The sequence below is a fragment of the Zonotrichia albicollis genome, chromosome 3, assembly GCF_047830755.1.
Source record: "Zonotrichia albicollis isolate bZonAlb1 chromosome 3, bZonAlb1.hap1, whole genome shotgun sequence".
NCBI classification, from domain to species: domain Eukaryota; kingdom Metazoa; phylum Chordata; class Aves; order Passeriformes; family Passerellidae; genus Zonotrichia; species Zonotrichia albicollis.
In genome coordinates this window covers 85,057,358-85,072,264 of record NC_133821.1, presented here as the reverse complement: position 1 = coordinate 85,072,264, position 14,907 = coordinate 85,057,358, and the positions used below count along the sequence as shown (strand labels likewise).

Genomic DNA, 14,907 nt, shown 5'->3' with positions numbered 1-14,907 from the left:
TGGCTTTTTTAACATCCAGACTTTTAAGTAGAGGTGACTACACTATGAAAAAATGATGCAAAAAGATGTCAGAAGCCTGTATTTCAAAGTGCTGGAAGTTTCTGGAAAGATGTAAAACTGGTGATTTTGACTCATCAAATAACTGATGTTCCTACTGCAGGAAAACGGAGGCAGTACTTTGTGGGAGAGCCCTGCTGGTGACTGGGGGAAGCAGAGCTCCTGCAGGAATATTCTGGGCCCTGTGTTAATAGCCTCTGGCCATTATGGCAACAGCACACTTCTCCATGTCTGGATATTCTTAAGTAGAAATGTGCTTGTATGCTAGGAAGTGTGGCAATCTCTTTTTGGGGGAACTGTAGAGTGGATTTATAGCCACAACCAGGAAATAAAAAGAGAAAACAGTATTTCTCCTGTTATATTAATAGAGATGACAGATACTACATTTTCCTGTTACAAGTATTTTCACATAAAAGCTGGCATGAAGACAGAAGATGAAATCCAGCTACTGAAACTTTCCTTTTTTAGCTCAGTGCTCAGAGACCTGAATGTTTTCTCCTTTACCAAGCTCCACTGAATGTCATGGAGCTTGGTAAATGCCATCAGGCTCTAGATGACAGAAGCGTTGAGTTTTACACCTGCAGGGGAAGGTGCTGTGGCAGAACAGCTCCCAGCCGTGTCTCTGAATCCCTGCAAACATGCACACCCATACCTTGTGCATGATGATCTTCCTCTGGGCGGGCTCGGCCATGTCGATCATCTTCTGCACGACGTAGTTGGCGTACTGGTCCTTCATCATGGTGTATAAGGCACTGTGCGGGCCGTCGTTCTGGCAGCACACCTCGTCGATCAGCAGGGCTCGCTCCGCGCGCGACGCGTGCGTCACGCACTTCTCCACCACGTTGCTGAAAAAGAGGGCAAGTCCATGGTGGGACTGTGTGGCCGCATTTCTCCTCACAGAGAAAAGCAAGGCACAGCTTCCCAAGGAGAAGTTCTGGGAATTGCAGCAAGGAACCTCAGAGAAAGAAAAAACCAATTCTTATCTCATTTACTGCTCCTGTTTTGGAACATGTGGAATGTTGTGGAAGATTGTCTACCTGACGGGAATTGGTGATTGGATCAGTTTTGATTCACTGACCTATTGAATCCACGTGTGTGTGTCAGGACTATCGGCTGACAGTCACAGATTCTGGGCAGTTGAGTTAAATGCTTGTGCAGATTCAGCTTAGATGTAGTGTAATGTAGTATGGAATAATATAGTATAATAAAGTAATTACTTAGCCTTCTGATATCAATGGAGTCAGATGCATAATTTCCTCCCATTGTCGGGGTTGCCTCGATTTCCAATAGGACTGGAGGTGTAACATTTTTTCAGGTACCTACTATCAATTTCTCTGGAAGTTTATCAGTTCTTCAGGGTTCTTAATGCCAGTGAAGAGCATACTGCAAATGCATCAATTCCTCATTTCCAAATCTCCAGTCTAATGACTGAGGAAGTCAGTCACCACATCACTATTACTTCATCCATGTGACAGGGTTATTTTCTGATTATCTGGTAGGAGAGACTTTTCCACTGAACCTACATAGGTGTACTGGACTTCAGGCTGCAGATGTGTTCTAGCACATCTATTTTGGTTGTGGGCCCTTTGAAGACCCAACAGAGAATGCCAGGTATGAAGACTTCTGCTTTGTGAATAAAGGCACTTTCCAAGAGCATGCCTACATCAGAGATTCCATCAAATATTCTTCTGTAGAGCAAGCCTCTGACCTTCCAGTTTATTTCAGAAGCAGGAAAGGCCATCAAAGCTTGTAACACAGCAAAATGATCCCAGTCCTAAGTCTGTGCTTTAGAAATTAAGCAAGTTAGAGCGTTTTGAAGAGTTCTATTCAGGCCAAAAAAAAAAAAAAATTCCAAATAAACTAGTTCACTAGCGGTTTTAAAAACAAATGTCCCCATAAAGTCACAGTGCATTTCTACGTCATTTTGATGATAAGGTTACTCTCACTAAATCACCTAGAATGAATTCTCAGGTGTATTTTTCCTTCACAAAAAGCACATAATCCATATTTCAGCAAAAAGCACAAAAGGAGGAGTTGTAGGTTCCAATTTCAGAAGAGTTGAGTTCTCCTACAGCAGTCTTTCAGACTTTCTAATACAGAAAATCCTTGTCAGACTGAACTACCAGTTTTTAAAGCTAGCCTTGTTATACTTGCAAATTGCTAGGCAGGATTGAGAGTCAGCAGGTCCCAGCTCATCGTCATCAGCAAATCACTCAAGTTCCAGCAGAGCTTTTCACCTGGCTCTGGGCATCCTTACATGAAAACTTGGAACATGTTCCCTGCACTTGCACAAAGCGAACAAAAGCCATCCCATAAACCCACAGAACCCCCTTTGTTTTGCTACAGAATATTTGTCTCTTCCCTTCCCCAAACCTAGTATAAAAATATCACTACCATTCATCTCTATAAGAATATGGAATTTCAGGAGGTAAGATAATAAAAAAAAATTGTATCCCTTTAGTAACACAAGAAATAAATCCAGTATTACAACTTCACAAGGTTAATGAATCTTTAGTATATGAAAGTTATGCAATACCTGGCAAATTTGTGCTGACTCAGAGCTAGAACTTTTCCTCTTATTTCTGAAACTATTTTGCTTTTGTCTTCAGGACGACCATGCTCCAGTACATGTTGAATAACGTAATTTCCATATTGATCCTGAAAATAAGAGGACTTACATTTTCTCTTGTGTTCATACCAAATAACGAATACTGACATAAAGTATGAAATTACTCTTTGCATGGATATAAGGAAAACACAGTAACGTCAAAATTACAGAAGCAAAGTGATGTAAGAAATATTTCATCAACAATTACTTAATGGACCACAAATTTCACACGAAAAATGTAATTAATTTGTAAAACCAGTGTTTTGCTAGAGTATCTTTTATCCTCTTAAAGAAAGAAGTCCTCAAATTTAAGAACATACTTTCTTAACAGCTGTAATATTCCCCTGAAGACCAAGCTACAGTCAAAGGGTAAGAAAAATGCTTTTTATATCTTCTTTGCCTCCCAACTTCCACATTCATTTTCATTAAAACTACAGAAGGAAAGAAAACCAAAACAATGTCTACAAAACTAAAAAGAGTCAAATGCATTTAAACTAGGACACAGGAGTAAATGATGATAACAAAAAGCTCTGAGGTGCATTGACAATGAGCCTACACGCACTGACCTGCACCAGCTGCTCTGTGTGTTGATGCAGCTCTTCTAAGATTGGCAGAGTCTGCTCAGCAGTGCAGTGCTCCAGAATACGCTGGATTACTCTACAACCATATGGATGAGTTGAAAGCACAAATACCTTGAAAACAGGATTGTAAACTGAATTAAACCAACTGAAGCTCACATCTATTGCAATATTGCTGCATTCAAAATGGAACTGAACACACCAACTACTACTAAAAAAACCAGTTTTGTCTGGTCAGACCAGAATTCCATTTCCAGGGAAAGTCAGGAAAAGATGAAAAAGCAGGTTTTTGTGTGTCAAGGACTCCAGAAAACATACAAGAACCCAAGTGCTCATTACAATGTTTCTAGCCTACATAGCTGCAGAGGAAAACCTGGAAGTATGACCCTTAGGTAACTGTTGTTTGAATTTAAAGCTTTCCTTTTTACTTTCTTATCAAATTTCAAGACTTTGACACTTATAAAAAGGAATTCAGTAACAGTGGCTGATTTTCGCCAATTTCATGTTCCAGTACACACAATAAGCTCCCAGTTACAGATACAAAGTTTGTAAGTAACTACTCAAAACATACAGCCAAATCTTGCTTATTCCTTCTGCTTGCTTCTCCTGAAGCTACATTTGTGATTTGGGGGTTAATTACAAAAACTTCATTGTTGGTCAGAACTGAACACAGAACCTTGTATGATTAGGCATCAACTCAAAATGCAGGAGAAAATTACAAGGAATGTCACAAGTGTAACATTTTTCATTTGCCATTTCACATTAGCTACTATTTTCTACATTTAATTACTTGGTGCTTAGGATGGATGTTCAGTACATAAACTCATACTTTAGTCAAGGGGCTCTATTTACAGTTTAAAAAATGCATCTCATGTACCTCCTACACCCTCATAACACACTTTTGGTGCAAAAAGACCAAACCCTAGAAACCTTGGTATGCAATTCAGTACTATGTACAACAATAATTCAGGTATTGCTGTTGTGTAAAATGAGAAAGATATTGTAGATTTTATTAGGAAATACATTTGGCCACCCATTAAAGTAAAATTTAGTTATATAGCCAAGTTAGTAAGATTTTTACTATTCCATTTACAATTCTTCTCAAGACTATAAAAGTACACGCTTGTCTCAGAGGATTAAAATGCTGTTTAGCTGCAGCACATTCACTAGCCTGCAGCACAATATCAATTTTACGGTAATAATGCTTTTTGGGAAACAAAACAAAAACCTCCATCTTAAGTAAACAAATACTACACCTCCTTCACACTAGCCCATATGTAGGGAACAGATTAGTGAATTTCATCACTGCAGTTCCTTAAGGACTGACATTCATTGGGAAACATTGAAAGACACACGTGCAACAGGATAGGAAAATGTAATTTTTAATGAAAAATGTATACTAGAAAGCATGTATGTTGTTATTATTGTATAAAAAATGGCCCTGCCAAGAGCTGTGAAGGAAATGTGAAATGGTGCTATCACAACACACAAACACAAAGCCTGGGCATGCAAAGTCCCTTTTATGTATTTTTATTACATAAATATTTATTATTATTTATAATGCATACAAACATGTCTTTCTAGAGCCTTATATCCAAGAAATTAATTTTTTTTACAGTATGTTAACTACCTCTCCAACAGCTTTTCCATGCCATCATTCCCTTTTTCATTCTACTTAAAATAAGCTGAGTGCAAAGCGGCAAATGCTATCTTGTACATGCAAATGGTGGACAAAAACCTGCAAATCTTCTTCTGTGAAATCTAAGCAATCTGCAAAGAGGAAATGAACAACTGGCACTACCTGTCCTTTGAATGCATCAATGATGAACTGGAGTGACTGGGGCTGAACACACTCAATGCATTTTTGTACGACGTGGTTTCCATTTTGATCCTTCACACATTTCAGAACATGGCCATCCAGCTCTTTCACCATTTCATTCTGGAAAAACAAAGATTATCCTTGTCTTTATGATGGTATTTCCCCCACCCCGCCTTCTTTAAATGGGAAAAAAGTTAATTTCATCCTGACTCCAACCTTCATATTCACTGGTGTTAACTGTGTACTCAGTACTTTCATTTAAACAACTATTTTTGCCCCCCAGCATATTTCATGATGAAGGGAATAATCATCAATTTAATCAAGTAAAAAGAGGGATACAATAAAAATAAATAAAATGAAAAAAGCATTGCTCTAACTTACAATTACCTGCTGGTCAGGTGAGATTGACTCGAGAGCTTTCTGGATGACACGACAGCCGTACATCTGCAGGGCCAAGGGCAGGACGTGACCACGGATGCGTGTTGCTAGGGCTAACTTCTGATCCAGGCTTCCAAACTGAAAGCAAATAAATATCCTGTTAACAAATGAAGACATGCTGCAGCATGCTGGAATTTACATGTCAGAGTAAATACTGTCAGGATGTACATGACTGTAACATTTGAATAATTTTTCACTTTGTATTTTAGTGGGGATATTTACCAGAAGCTTTTCTTTTCTAAATGCAACATTTTGTAATATTCCACATCCAGTTCACATACCTGCTATCAAATGCATGACCTTGAAAGACAACAGAAGAAATAATACAGTTTATATTTGCCTGTCTGTAGGAATATTTAAGTGCAATAAACCACTTTTTCAAATAACTTATACTGGCAAACTGATCACAGGTCACTATTATGCATGAATCCAAACCAATTTTCTATCTCAAAACTTGTGTAATGTATCTCACATCTTGTAAGAGAGGACACAGAAGTGACCAGCTGGACAGCCAGCTGATGTCACAGCAATATTCTTGCAGCATTGCTGAGAATGGTCAAACTCCACACCTGTAGTCAGCTCTGTAGAAAGCCTGACCAACAACTTCACCTGCCTACCTATACAGTAAAATCAGGTCCCCTATTACATGTAAGGTCACATGCACTTTTGTTGAGAAGTGTTCTGCAGAATTAAGATAAAAACACTCAGCTAACAATGATTAACTGTGTATTCATCCACCTTAACATATGGAAAAAATAGCAAATGATGACCCTTAAGCAAAATCAAGATCTTGTATATCATATGTCAGTGACACTTTACAGAAGATATTTTGACTGGCTATTAAAAAAGAAGTAAAAAAAATGAGGACATTATTTTATAGATTAAAAATTACATTCTTGTTTACAGCAAGTATCTTATTTCTTACTGGACATTTTCCAGCATCACCTTCATGCCTCAAGTCTTTGATATGGCCCTTGATTTAAAGTATATTATACTAGATACTTTTCCCACATATAACTTTTCCCAGGACACAGGTATTACTTTTTTCTTCTCTCTGCAAGCCAAATCTTGTAATTCTTTGATGAAGCCTTTTTTTTTTACCACATCATTTTTAAGAGAAGACAAATCTGTTTTAAATACTAGTTGTAGTAATATTGGTTATATATCTTATGATGGATACCTCTTACTCAAAATTCTTCTGCCTTTGTACATTTTATGGGAGTTTCCTCATACACAGCACTGGATGAAGTTCACACAGCTGGTTGAGCTCAAGTGCATCTTCCAAACCATTCTGTACCATGATGAAGTAACCAATAAAAAGCATTTTTCAAATATTTATGTTCCCTTTCATCTGCTGAAAGTCTCTCTAAATCTAAGTTGTCCTCAGAGGTTTGTGAAGCCTCAATGTGCACAGTGTTCATGCATTACCAGTATAAGGAGAAACTGTGTCCATTATGGCAAAAACCACTGGGTAGAGAACAGAAAACACCCATGCAGGATGACACACTTGAGTTCTGTGGAAGCCATGCAGAATTCTGCTATGGTGTTAAGGAAAGACCAGTTAAACTGAATCAGATTTACAGCATCTCATTTGCACGTCCATCCATACAATTAGTGCTATGCTTACCTCAAAGAACTTCTGTATTACATAGTTTCCAAATACATCAGTCATCAACTGATAGGCTGCTTGCAGGATCTCATTAAATACCATCTGGCGCTCAGCTGGAGTAGCTCGCTCCAGCTTTTGCTGTATAAACCTAAGTGCAAAAAAAGGTACATTATGCTTTGCATCAACAACAGGAAAACCTCTCAAACACTGTTTCAATGAGACACCTCAACACTCTAAAGAAAGCAGTCAACATTTATAAAATTTATTAAAATGAAAGTAGTGCCTCTGCATATAAAAGGATACATTTTAGTAAAATTAAGACTTGAAAACTTTCATTTGAAAAGCATTAAAGATGAAAAGAATAACAGCAACTAAGTATCTGATGATGTACTGACAAAAAATAGTTGTACGTTCCAGATGCCACATATTTTGTTTTCTTAACCAAGGCCTCTTTGATACCTTAATACTTGAGTTTACAAGTCTAGTTATGAGGCTATTTCTACACTGAAAATTTCTACAGGCAGCTGAATTAATACTACTTTTACAATGAAATTTTTTAGAGAAGGTCAGCCTAAGAGTGTGTGCTCCAATTAAGATGCTTTGAGTTAAGATGACAAGCACCTCATTCAAAAGTTTCATATTAATAAAACAATATCAAAGCAGTCAAATATTATTAACTATTCTTATAATAATTACCTAGAACCGTGCTGGTCTTGGGAAAATTCAACAATATGCCCAACAAGGTCCCTTAGCTGAAGGTTAGGGAAACGATTGTTCCTGAAATCTTCCAGCAGCCGGCTGCGTCCGGAAGGCATAATGTCAGACCTGCTGTAGCGGAGGCGCGAGGGAGGGAAGAGCTGGCTGCTGGAGCTAAAGAGGCTGGAGGTGCTGGCCGCACTGCGATACTTGGCTTCGGCTCCGGGGGCTGCAGAAATATAGCGACCACTACCATTTGTCAGTCCTCCTACAAGGAAGCAGTTCTGTCAGTCACAGCCATGAGAGGGAAGTAAGCAACAGCAAAACAGCAAGTGAACTAAAAACTACCGATACACCCTGGAGCCAAAGAAAACAACAGTGCTGTCTTGTTATTTGTATTTACCTCATTATGGTCAGAGGAGTTAGATAGCTTTATCTTGCAATAAATAAAACCATTATCCTCCTCATTTTTTTTGTGAAGGGCACCAGGAAAAGAAATGTCATTAGAAGAATATATCAAGGTAGGTAAAGTGAGCACCCACTCAGCCTTACAGAAACTTTAGAACTGGGTGGGCCTTAGGCTTAGTGGGCAGATTTCCACTTCGCGAGTCATACTGGCTTACACCCTTGTTAGTAGTCTTGAAGTTAGCCAATTGTGTCAAAATGGACCATGAAATCTGAACTACCCTTCAGTCCCTACTGAGATACCTTTCCAGCTTACAGCACGTTAGGGGCATTTTTGGGGAGGCACATGTGGTGCCTCTTGCCAGCTGTACCTGTCCTGCAGGTTTTTTGATGACTTCAGCATCCTAAGCTTTCAATGTGGTACCTCTCCTCAGCAGTAAATATGTCACATTTCCAACCAGGTAACTAAGATGCTCTACTTAATTATCCAACAACCACAGATATATCAAAGTGAAACTCCTTTTAGAAACATCAAGTCCTTTCCTCACTGCACAAACACTCTCACTTCATCCCTCCTCACTTTCTAAGAACTGAATTGCCTTCCTGTGTCTATGTCCTGCTCCTGTTTGCCAGTGATTCCACCTACAGCTCCTGTCACTCTACAGTCCTGTGCATGTCCCCTCACACCCTGCTCTCTGATCAGTGTGGGTCACCCTGAACTCCTCCAGCATGCCTCTTCCCTCCACTCCACAAAAGGCAGCAATTATCATAAAATGCATCCAAAGCATTTTTCCCAACTGCTGTATGATTTTTTAGGGAAATACTCTTACTATACTACAAGCAGAAATACTCAAAGATAATTCCCACATAGAAACCTCAATTCTACTACTAAAACCAAACTGAGGAAAGAAAAAACCAAATACTCACTGAAAGTACTGACTATGAATTGGAAAAGGAAAGCATTGTGTCTCCCTGTCTAGGAAGTAACATTGTAATCAAAGCCCTTTCAAAGTCAACAGAATGAATATCTACATTTGAATTTAAAACAAATTGCAGTACGTGCTGTTTGAATGGTGCTCTAGTATAAACTTAATTTTTAAAAAAAGCAAAAAAAAAGGAAAAGGAAAAAAAAGAAAAAATAAAGAAAAAACCCAGCTGACTGTGCCCTAGCCAATCCTTCATTTGGTTCCAAGTATTTATAAGGCCAGGCAACAGCAGTGTTACAGTGGACTGGCAAAGTATTGATGGTGAAGTTATCTTTCTCAAAAGGTCAAATTCTAGTACCAGAATCTGAAACGTTAGTGCTCTGCAAGACACATCAAGCATAACATTTATTGCACTATATAGTACTATGCCCTAAAATAGAAATAATTAGTACTTATTTTTATAATTAAGTCTTCAAAATTCTGTGACAAACATCAATAAATACTTTATGTCCCATAGTACCTTTTAAAAATCACTAGGTTTTCTTTTAAATTAAGGCCTCTTAATTCTCTACAGCCAGAAAAATAAAATTTTGTAACTATTGTTTTTAGTTTCCATTGACAAACACTATGGTACTAACAACAACAACAACAAAAAAAAAAAAAAAAAGAAAGAAAAGAAACGCCCAACATTCTGCAGGTGAAGCAGTGTGCAGAGTGATGGTCTGCCATAATTCTTCCTCTAGGAATGGACTTCTACAGGAAAAAAAAAAAGTTATGCAGCTGAAATGATGGTATTTCTCATCTGGACTATGTAGACATTGCACAGCAGTGCAATCCTGGCTCCCCTGTAGGTGCTGTGCAGTAACACTATTTAATAGCACGAGAGGGCACCAGAGCCCATCTGCTGAAAGGAACTTACAGGCTGCTTTCCTGTTGCAGGATCACTATTACTTCACTGATCACATGCTCAATTGTGTGCCAGAAACTAATAGGGCAGTTTTGATCATATGCTCAGTCAACATACATAGTCACAGAAATGAACATATGAATCAGGAATTGTTTCAGCTTGTTTTTTTTTTTTTAATGAGCCTTCATTTCTTTAAATTAAATGAAACAATTTATCCAGCAAGTAAAATAGAAATTTGGTAACTTATAACAAATGTGCTATTTATGTGTAATATGCATTTCCTGCTGAGAATTATTAAAGCCTTTTTCAGTCTAATTTGGGAACCATCACTTTTTAAGACTTGTAAGATAACTATGCTGCAGCTGGGAGGCTCCTGTCTAGCCTGTGAGACTATTTCAGACAATCATGTTAAGCAGGACAATAATACAGGAAGGCTGTACTAAGAAAGCACATCCATTGTGCCCAGAAAAACCTGTGGTACTCAGAAAGCAGAACCTTCTAAAACACCGGATACTATTATAAAAAAGAGTAATTTAATTAGTAATTAGCTTTTATTTTCACATAACCTTTAATTACAGCACTGTTAGGGCTCAGTGGCAACTCTGCAGATTTGAAAAACAGCAAAACTCCCAAAATAAAGGCATATTGTCTTAGATACTTATTACATGCAGATATAATTGTGAGTACAATGGCCTATTTTCTTCACCAAACTAGGAAAGTAATAGCCTGTATCTTGTCAGTTATATGGGGAACATACCCTACTGAATAAAGCAGTGTGCCGTTCATTCTTCAGATAATCAATTAGCTATCACTTCTGATCTCATAAAACAAAGACCTCCAAAGCACTGAGTAATACTAAGATGGTTTTACAGTTTAATTTAACTTAAACCCCCCATGGCTAATCCATAGGGAGGAAAAGGCAGAGAGATATAAAGGGGATATAGAACATCTAAATCAGAGCCTAGTTTCAAGGACACAAAGCATGTTAAATTATTGACTCCTTAACACATTTAGTGTTAAGGAGAAAATGAAAAAACATTAAAAACTAGATCCAGGCACATTTATTTTGACAGCATTAGTCTGTTAGTATTTATCAAAGTATTTTTTCAATTATTTCTAATAAAGACAGAAAATACATCTACTGCAGAGTAACTTATTTACATGGGTCAGCAGTTTTTTCTAGCAACACACATACACGTATGTAAATGCTTTAAACTTAATTTCTATTAAGTATTTGCTCATCTGTAAAAAAGCAGCTTCAGCTCATCCTAAGCTTAAAGTTTCATCTTCATATGGAAAACAGAATTACACAGATCTATGTATATTTCAGGAATCAATGCATGTGTTTATAACGAGTGGTTCCCTGCAGCCCTACAGAGGAGGGGCACAGCTGAGGCAATGCAAAGCTCCCCACACTGCTTTGCCAAGGGGCCTTTACTCTTACCCAGAATGACCATCTCTGCAGGTGAAACAGCAATCCCAACTGCTAACAAGACTGGCTCCCAACACACAGGAAACAATTACCTCCAAAAGCCCAGATTTTAGAAATCCTACTCTACACCAGAACTCTATTCTCAAATTGCTGCAATGTACCATCAAACAGGGTAAGGACAACAAATCTAAAAGGATTTTTTATGACAATGGAAAACCACTTCCTCTTGCAGTTCCTTGTACTTGGGAGTGAAAGGGTAGTTCAAATTCATGACCTTACTGCTCCAGCTGATTACAGTAAAGAAGCAGTTACAGACAACTGACAAATCCCTTCAAATACAGGAAAACTGACACTAGCACAAAGTTATTAGCACATTCCTATTTTAGGATGTTGGATAAAAGTTGGTGAGAAGAGAAAAACAGCAAAATATCACAAAATTTCTTGTAAAAGGGAAATTGTTCTTTTAAGCTACAAATTGCAGCAGTGTCTGACAAAGGGGTTATAAAACCATGCACCCTTTCCCAGTATAGTGCTCTAGATTCTGGTGGCTGAAACAGGAGCAACTGAGTTTGATGCCCATTTTAAAACAAGAGTTAAACTTAGCTGAACCTGTTGATACAAGCAGGCAGGACAAGTTTGGAAGGTGGAGGGAGAGCTGCATTTGACAGGCATTATCAGAATACCAATGGAAACTGCATGCAGACATGAACTTACAATGTTGTTCTACTCTGAAAAGTGACTACATGGTAACCATACCCCTTATTAAAGTAGACTCCCTGTTTGATTTCAGGTATAACTTCTCACTTGGTGAGAAACCTCTGATTTTTTTATTTTTTGTATGTGAGAACAAAACATGCTTCCAAGAGTGGTTGATGAACACACCAGAATAAATATAACAAGACAGACAATTGACTTCAGAAATAACCTTAAACTTGTACATGGTACACTTTGCATGCAATTGTGCAAAAATATGGCACAGGGCAGAAAGGCTAAAAAAGATTACTGTATTTTTCTGAGAGCAAATATCCAAAAGTCCTCCATTTCCAAATTTCAGGCTGATTTTGTAATATAGCAAAAAGTTTTTATCAGTAATCAAGGTCCACTTCATTTGGATGATGAAGAGGACATATGGAAGCCAACAAGGTTGTGTCAATTTTCAGAGTACAACTGTATATTCTGGCAGTTACACACTGATCTAGTACATGATTTTAACAAGGTATTAGGCTTAGTTGACACTGCCAAACAGTTCAAAATGGGTCAAAGTCAGTATTTAACAATTTCTGCTGACAGAGGCAATCCTCTGTACTGATCACAGCCTATTTTCTCAGAACTGAAAAAAGTCTTTTAACATTTATCAAATGTGAAACAAACAAAACTTTGAATGTTTTAAATTTTAGATAATGCCTTCCAAAATTTGGTTTAAGTATAGTTTTCAGCAATATGAAAACTATGGTGAGAGTACTTTGAAAAGAAAGAAAGAAAAAGATTTCCATGATAACCCCATTGTCAGATGTTCAGAACTTTCTCAAAAGCCTCCATTTGGGCTGAAACTTTCCATGCTTGGTCTCAGCCCAAAGGTGCACTTTGTAGACCTGAAAAAGGAAAAAAGGTAAGTAAAAAAAAATAAAATGTGCTGAAACATCCCCTTGCCCAGTTTTATTTTGGGTATTCAGCACTTAACCTTGAAGGGGATACTGTACTGCAAATGTAATATATTTTAATTATTTACCTTTGTTATACAAATTACTCGTACTTTTTTTCACTAAAGGTGTATTATGGTAGGCATTTAAAAATTTTGTTTCCTGTTTTATTTGCACTAAGACGTATAGGGGATTGCCTATTGCAAGCATGGAACTGTGCATTGAACAGTTACTGGAGCAACTGACAACTCAATCTTGAATTAAATCCAGTTCCACTGTATGATTTTAGCATCTAAATTAAATGACTGCAAATATTCGCAGCAGAAAAGGAAAAACTGTACCAGGTAACCTCGGGTTAGAGGCATTATCTTCTAAATATACTGTATACGGTGGTGGGGTTTCTTTAGATCCTTTATTTTTTTAAACTTTTTTTTAAAGAAAGGTTGAGCTCCCATGTTTTCTTACTAGCCAAAAAAAAAAATTCAAGAAATTATTTTCAGCATTCCTTAAAAAAATACATCTGATAACAGAGAGCCACCACTAACAATGCCTTTGCTACTTCTTTGAGAAATGTTTTTTTTTTGTCTCCTTCCATCAGTCTGGTGATAAATTACTGTCTTCCTGGCAAAGTAATTGGGCCATGAGGTTGACTGATTCAAAAATCACCTTTCAATACATTTTACATTGAGAGAGAGCACTGCTCACTTTTCTACTTTATCATGGCAAGGGGCATTAATGAAAGTCACTTCACTGTTGAACACATCATCTACAATGTCATTAAAGCAGCAACACAGTGGAGGAGAAACAAAAATAATGCACCTTTGCTTGTCATACTGTGGAAACATAATAGAAAAAGGACCAATAATTCTTACTGGGCTTCTACAAGGGAAGAAAAATCAGTTGTTGGCCCGATACTGCCAAAAGCTGAGTGCCCTCCACTGTCAAATCACTGAGCATCTGAACATGCTCTTCACCACCAGGAATGGCCCCTCTTCATTACAAAACTGTTTAACAGCAAAGGTAATGTGACATCTCTTATGCAACATATATTTTACACATAGAAATACATACACACATACAAACAAAAAGTGTTTTTTTGGTTTTTGTTTTTGTTTTTTTTACCTAAATGCAAACTGGATGAGGATCCATGTGATGAAAGTGATGGCGGTGGCGTAAGTGAATGTCCTGGCGTTTGGCTTGGCAGAGGCATGCCTATTGGACTTGGAGAGGAGGAAAATCCCAGACTATTGTAAAATGGCTGCCCTATGGGTGCTAGGCTGCTACTAGATCTTTTGTACAAGTCAGAGCTAGTAGATAGAGAATCTCTCCTTGTGGCACTACTACTTGCAGAACTGCCAACTGAAGAAGAAATAAAAAGACCCTAATTACACAGTGTCAACTGAATAAAACCTATCCCCAACTACAGCTGGGCAACAACAGATGCGATCACAATAATTACAGCAATCGTTATGACAAAGACAATCACTGTGATAACCACACATGCTTTTAAGTAAATCTAAGTGGGTATAAACATACCACTGGCAAATAATTTCACCAATGTCCATGTCTTTCAACATTTCACACTAGACTTCTCACAGTAATATTGCAGTACTCTGTTTTAAATGCCTGACTTCAGGCTTTGGGACAAATATGGAATTTATAAGATCAGATTACACTGTCACTTTATTGGATAAATGATTCTAAAAATATTGCCGCTAAATTATTTGTTAATTTTTTTCCACCATAAATTATTAGTCAGACAGTGATGCTCATTTCAGGAAAAAGTCTAGAG

General features: G+C 37.6%; 1 protein-coding gene across 10 annotated transcripts in view; it reads right to left on the bottom strand.

The window, feature by feature from the left end:
• PUM2 (pumilio RNA binding family member 2) overlaps window positions 1-14,907 on the bottom strand; it is a 68,607-nt gene that overhangs the window by 2,941 nt on the left and 50,759 nt on the right. For 5 of the 10 annotated variants that reach the window (XM_074538046.1, XM_074538042.1, XM_074538045.1 and 2 more), the window contains exons 13-20: window positions 14,238-14,474; window positions 7,806-8,073; window positions 7,128-7,257; window positions 5,444-5,578; window positions 5,045-5,182; window positions 3,232-3,357; window positions 2,594-2,715; window positions 710-902 (exon numbers count right to left, since the gene is read on the bottom strand). In XM_074538046.1, the coding sequence (XP_074394147.1) occupies window positions 710-902; window positions 2,594-2,715; window positions 3,232-3,357; window positions 5,045-5,182; window positions 5,444-5,578; window positions 7,128-7,257; window positions 7,806-8,073; window positions 14,238-14,474 (1,349 nt within the window). The remainder of the gene's footprint in view (window positions 1-709; window positions 903-2,593; window positions 2,716-3,231; window positions 3,358-5,044; window positions 5,183-5,443; window positions 5,579-7,127; window positions 7,258-7,805; window positions 8,074-14,237; window positions 14,475-14,907) is intronic. The other 5 variants (XM_074538044.1, XM_074538049.1, XM_074538043.1 and 2 more) reach the window with 3 other exon arrangements.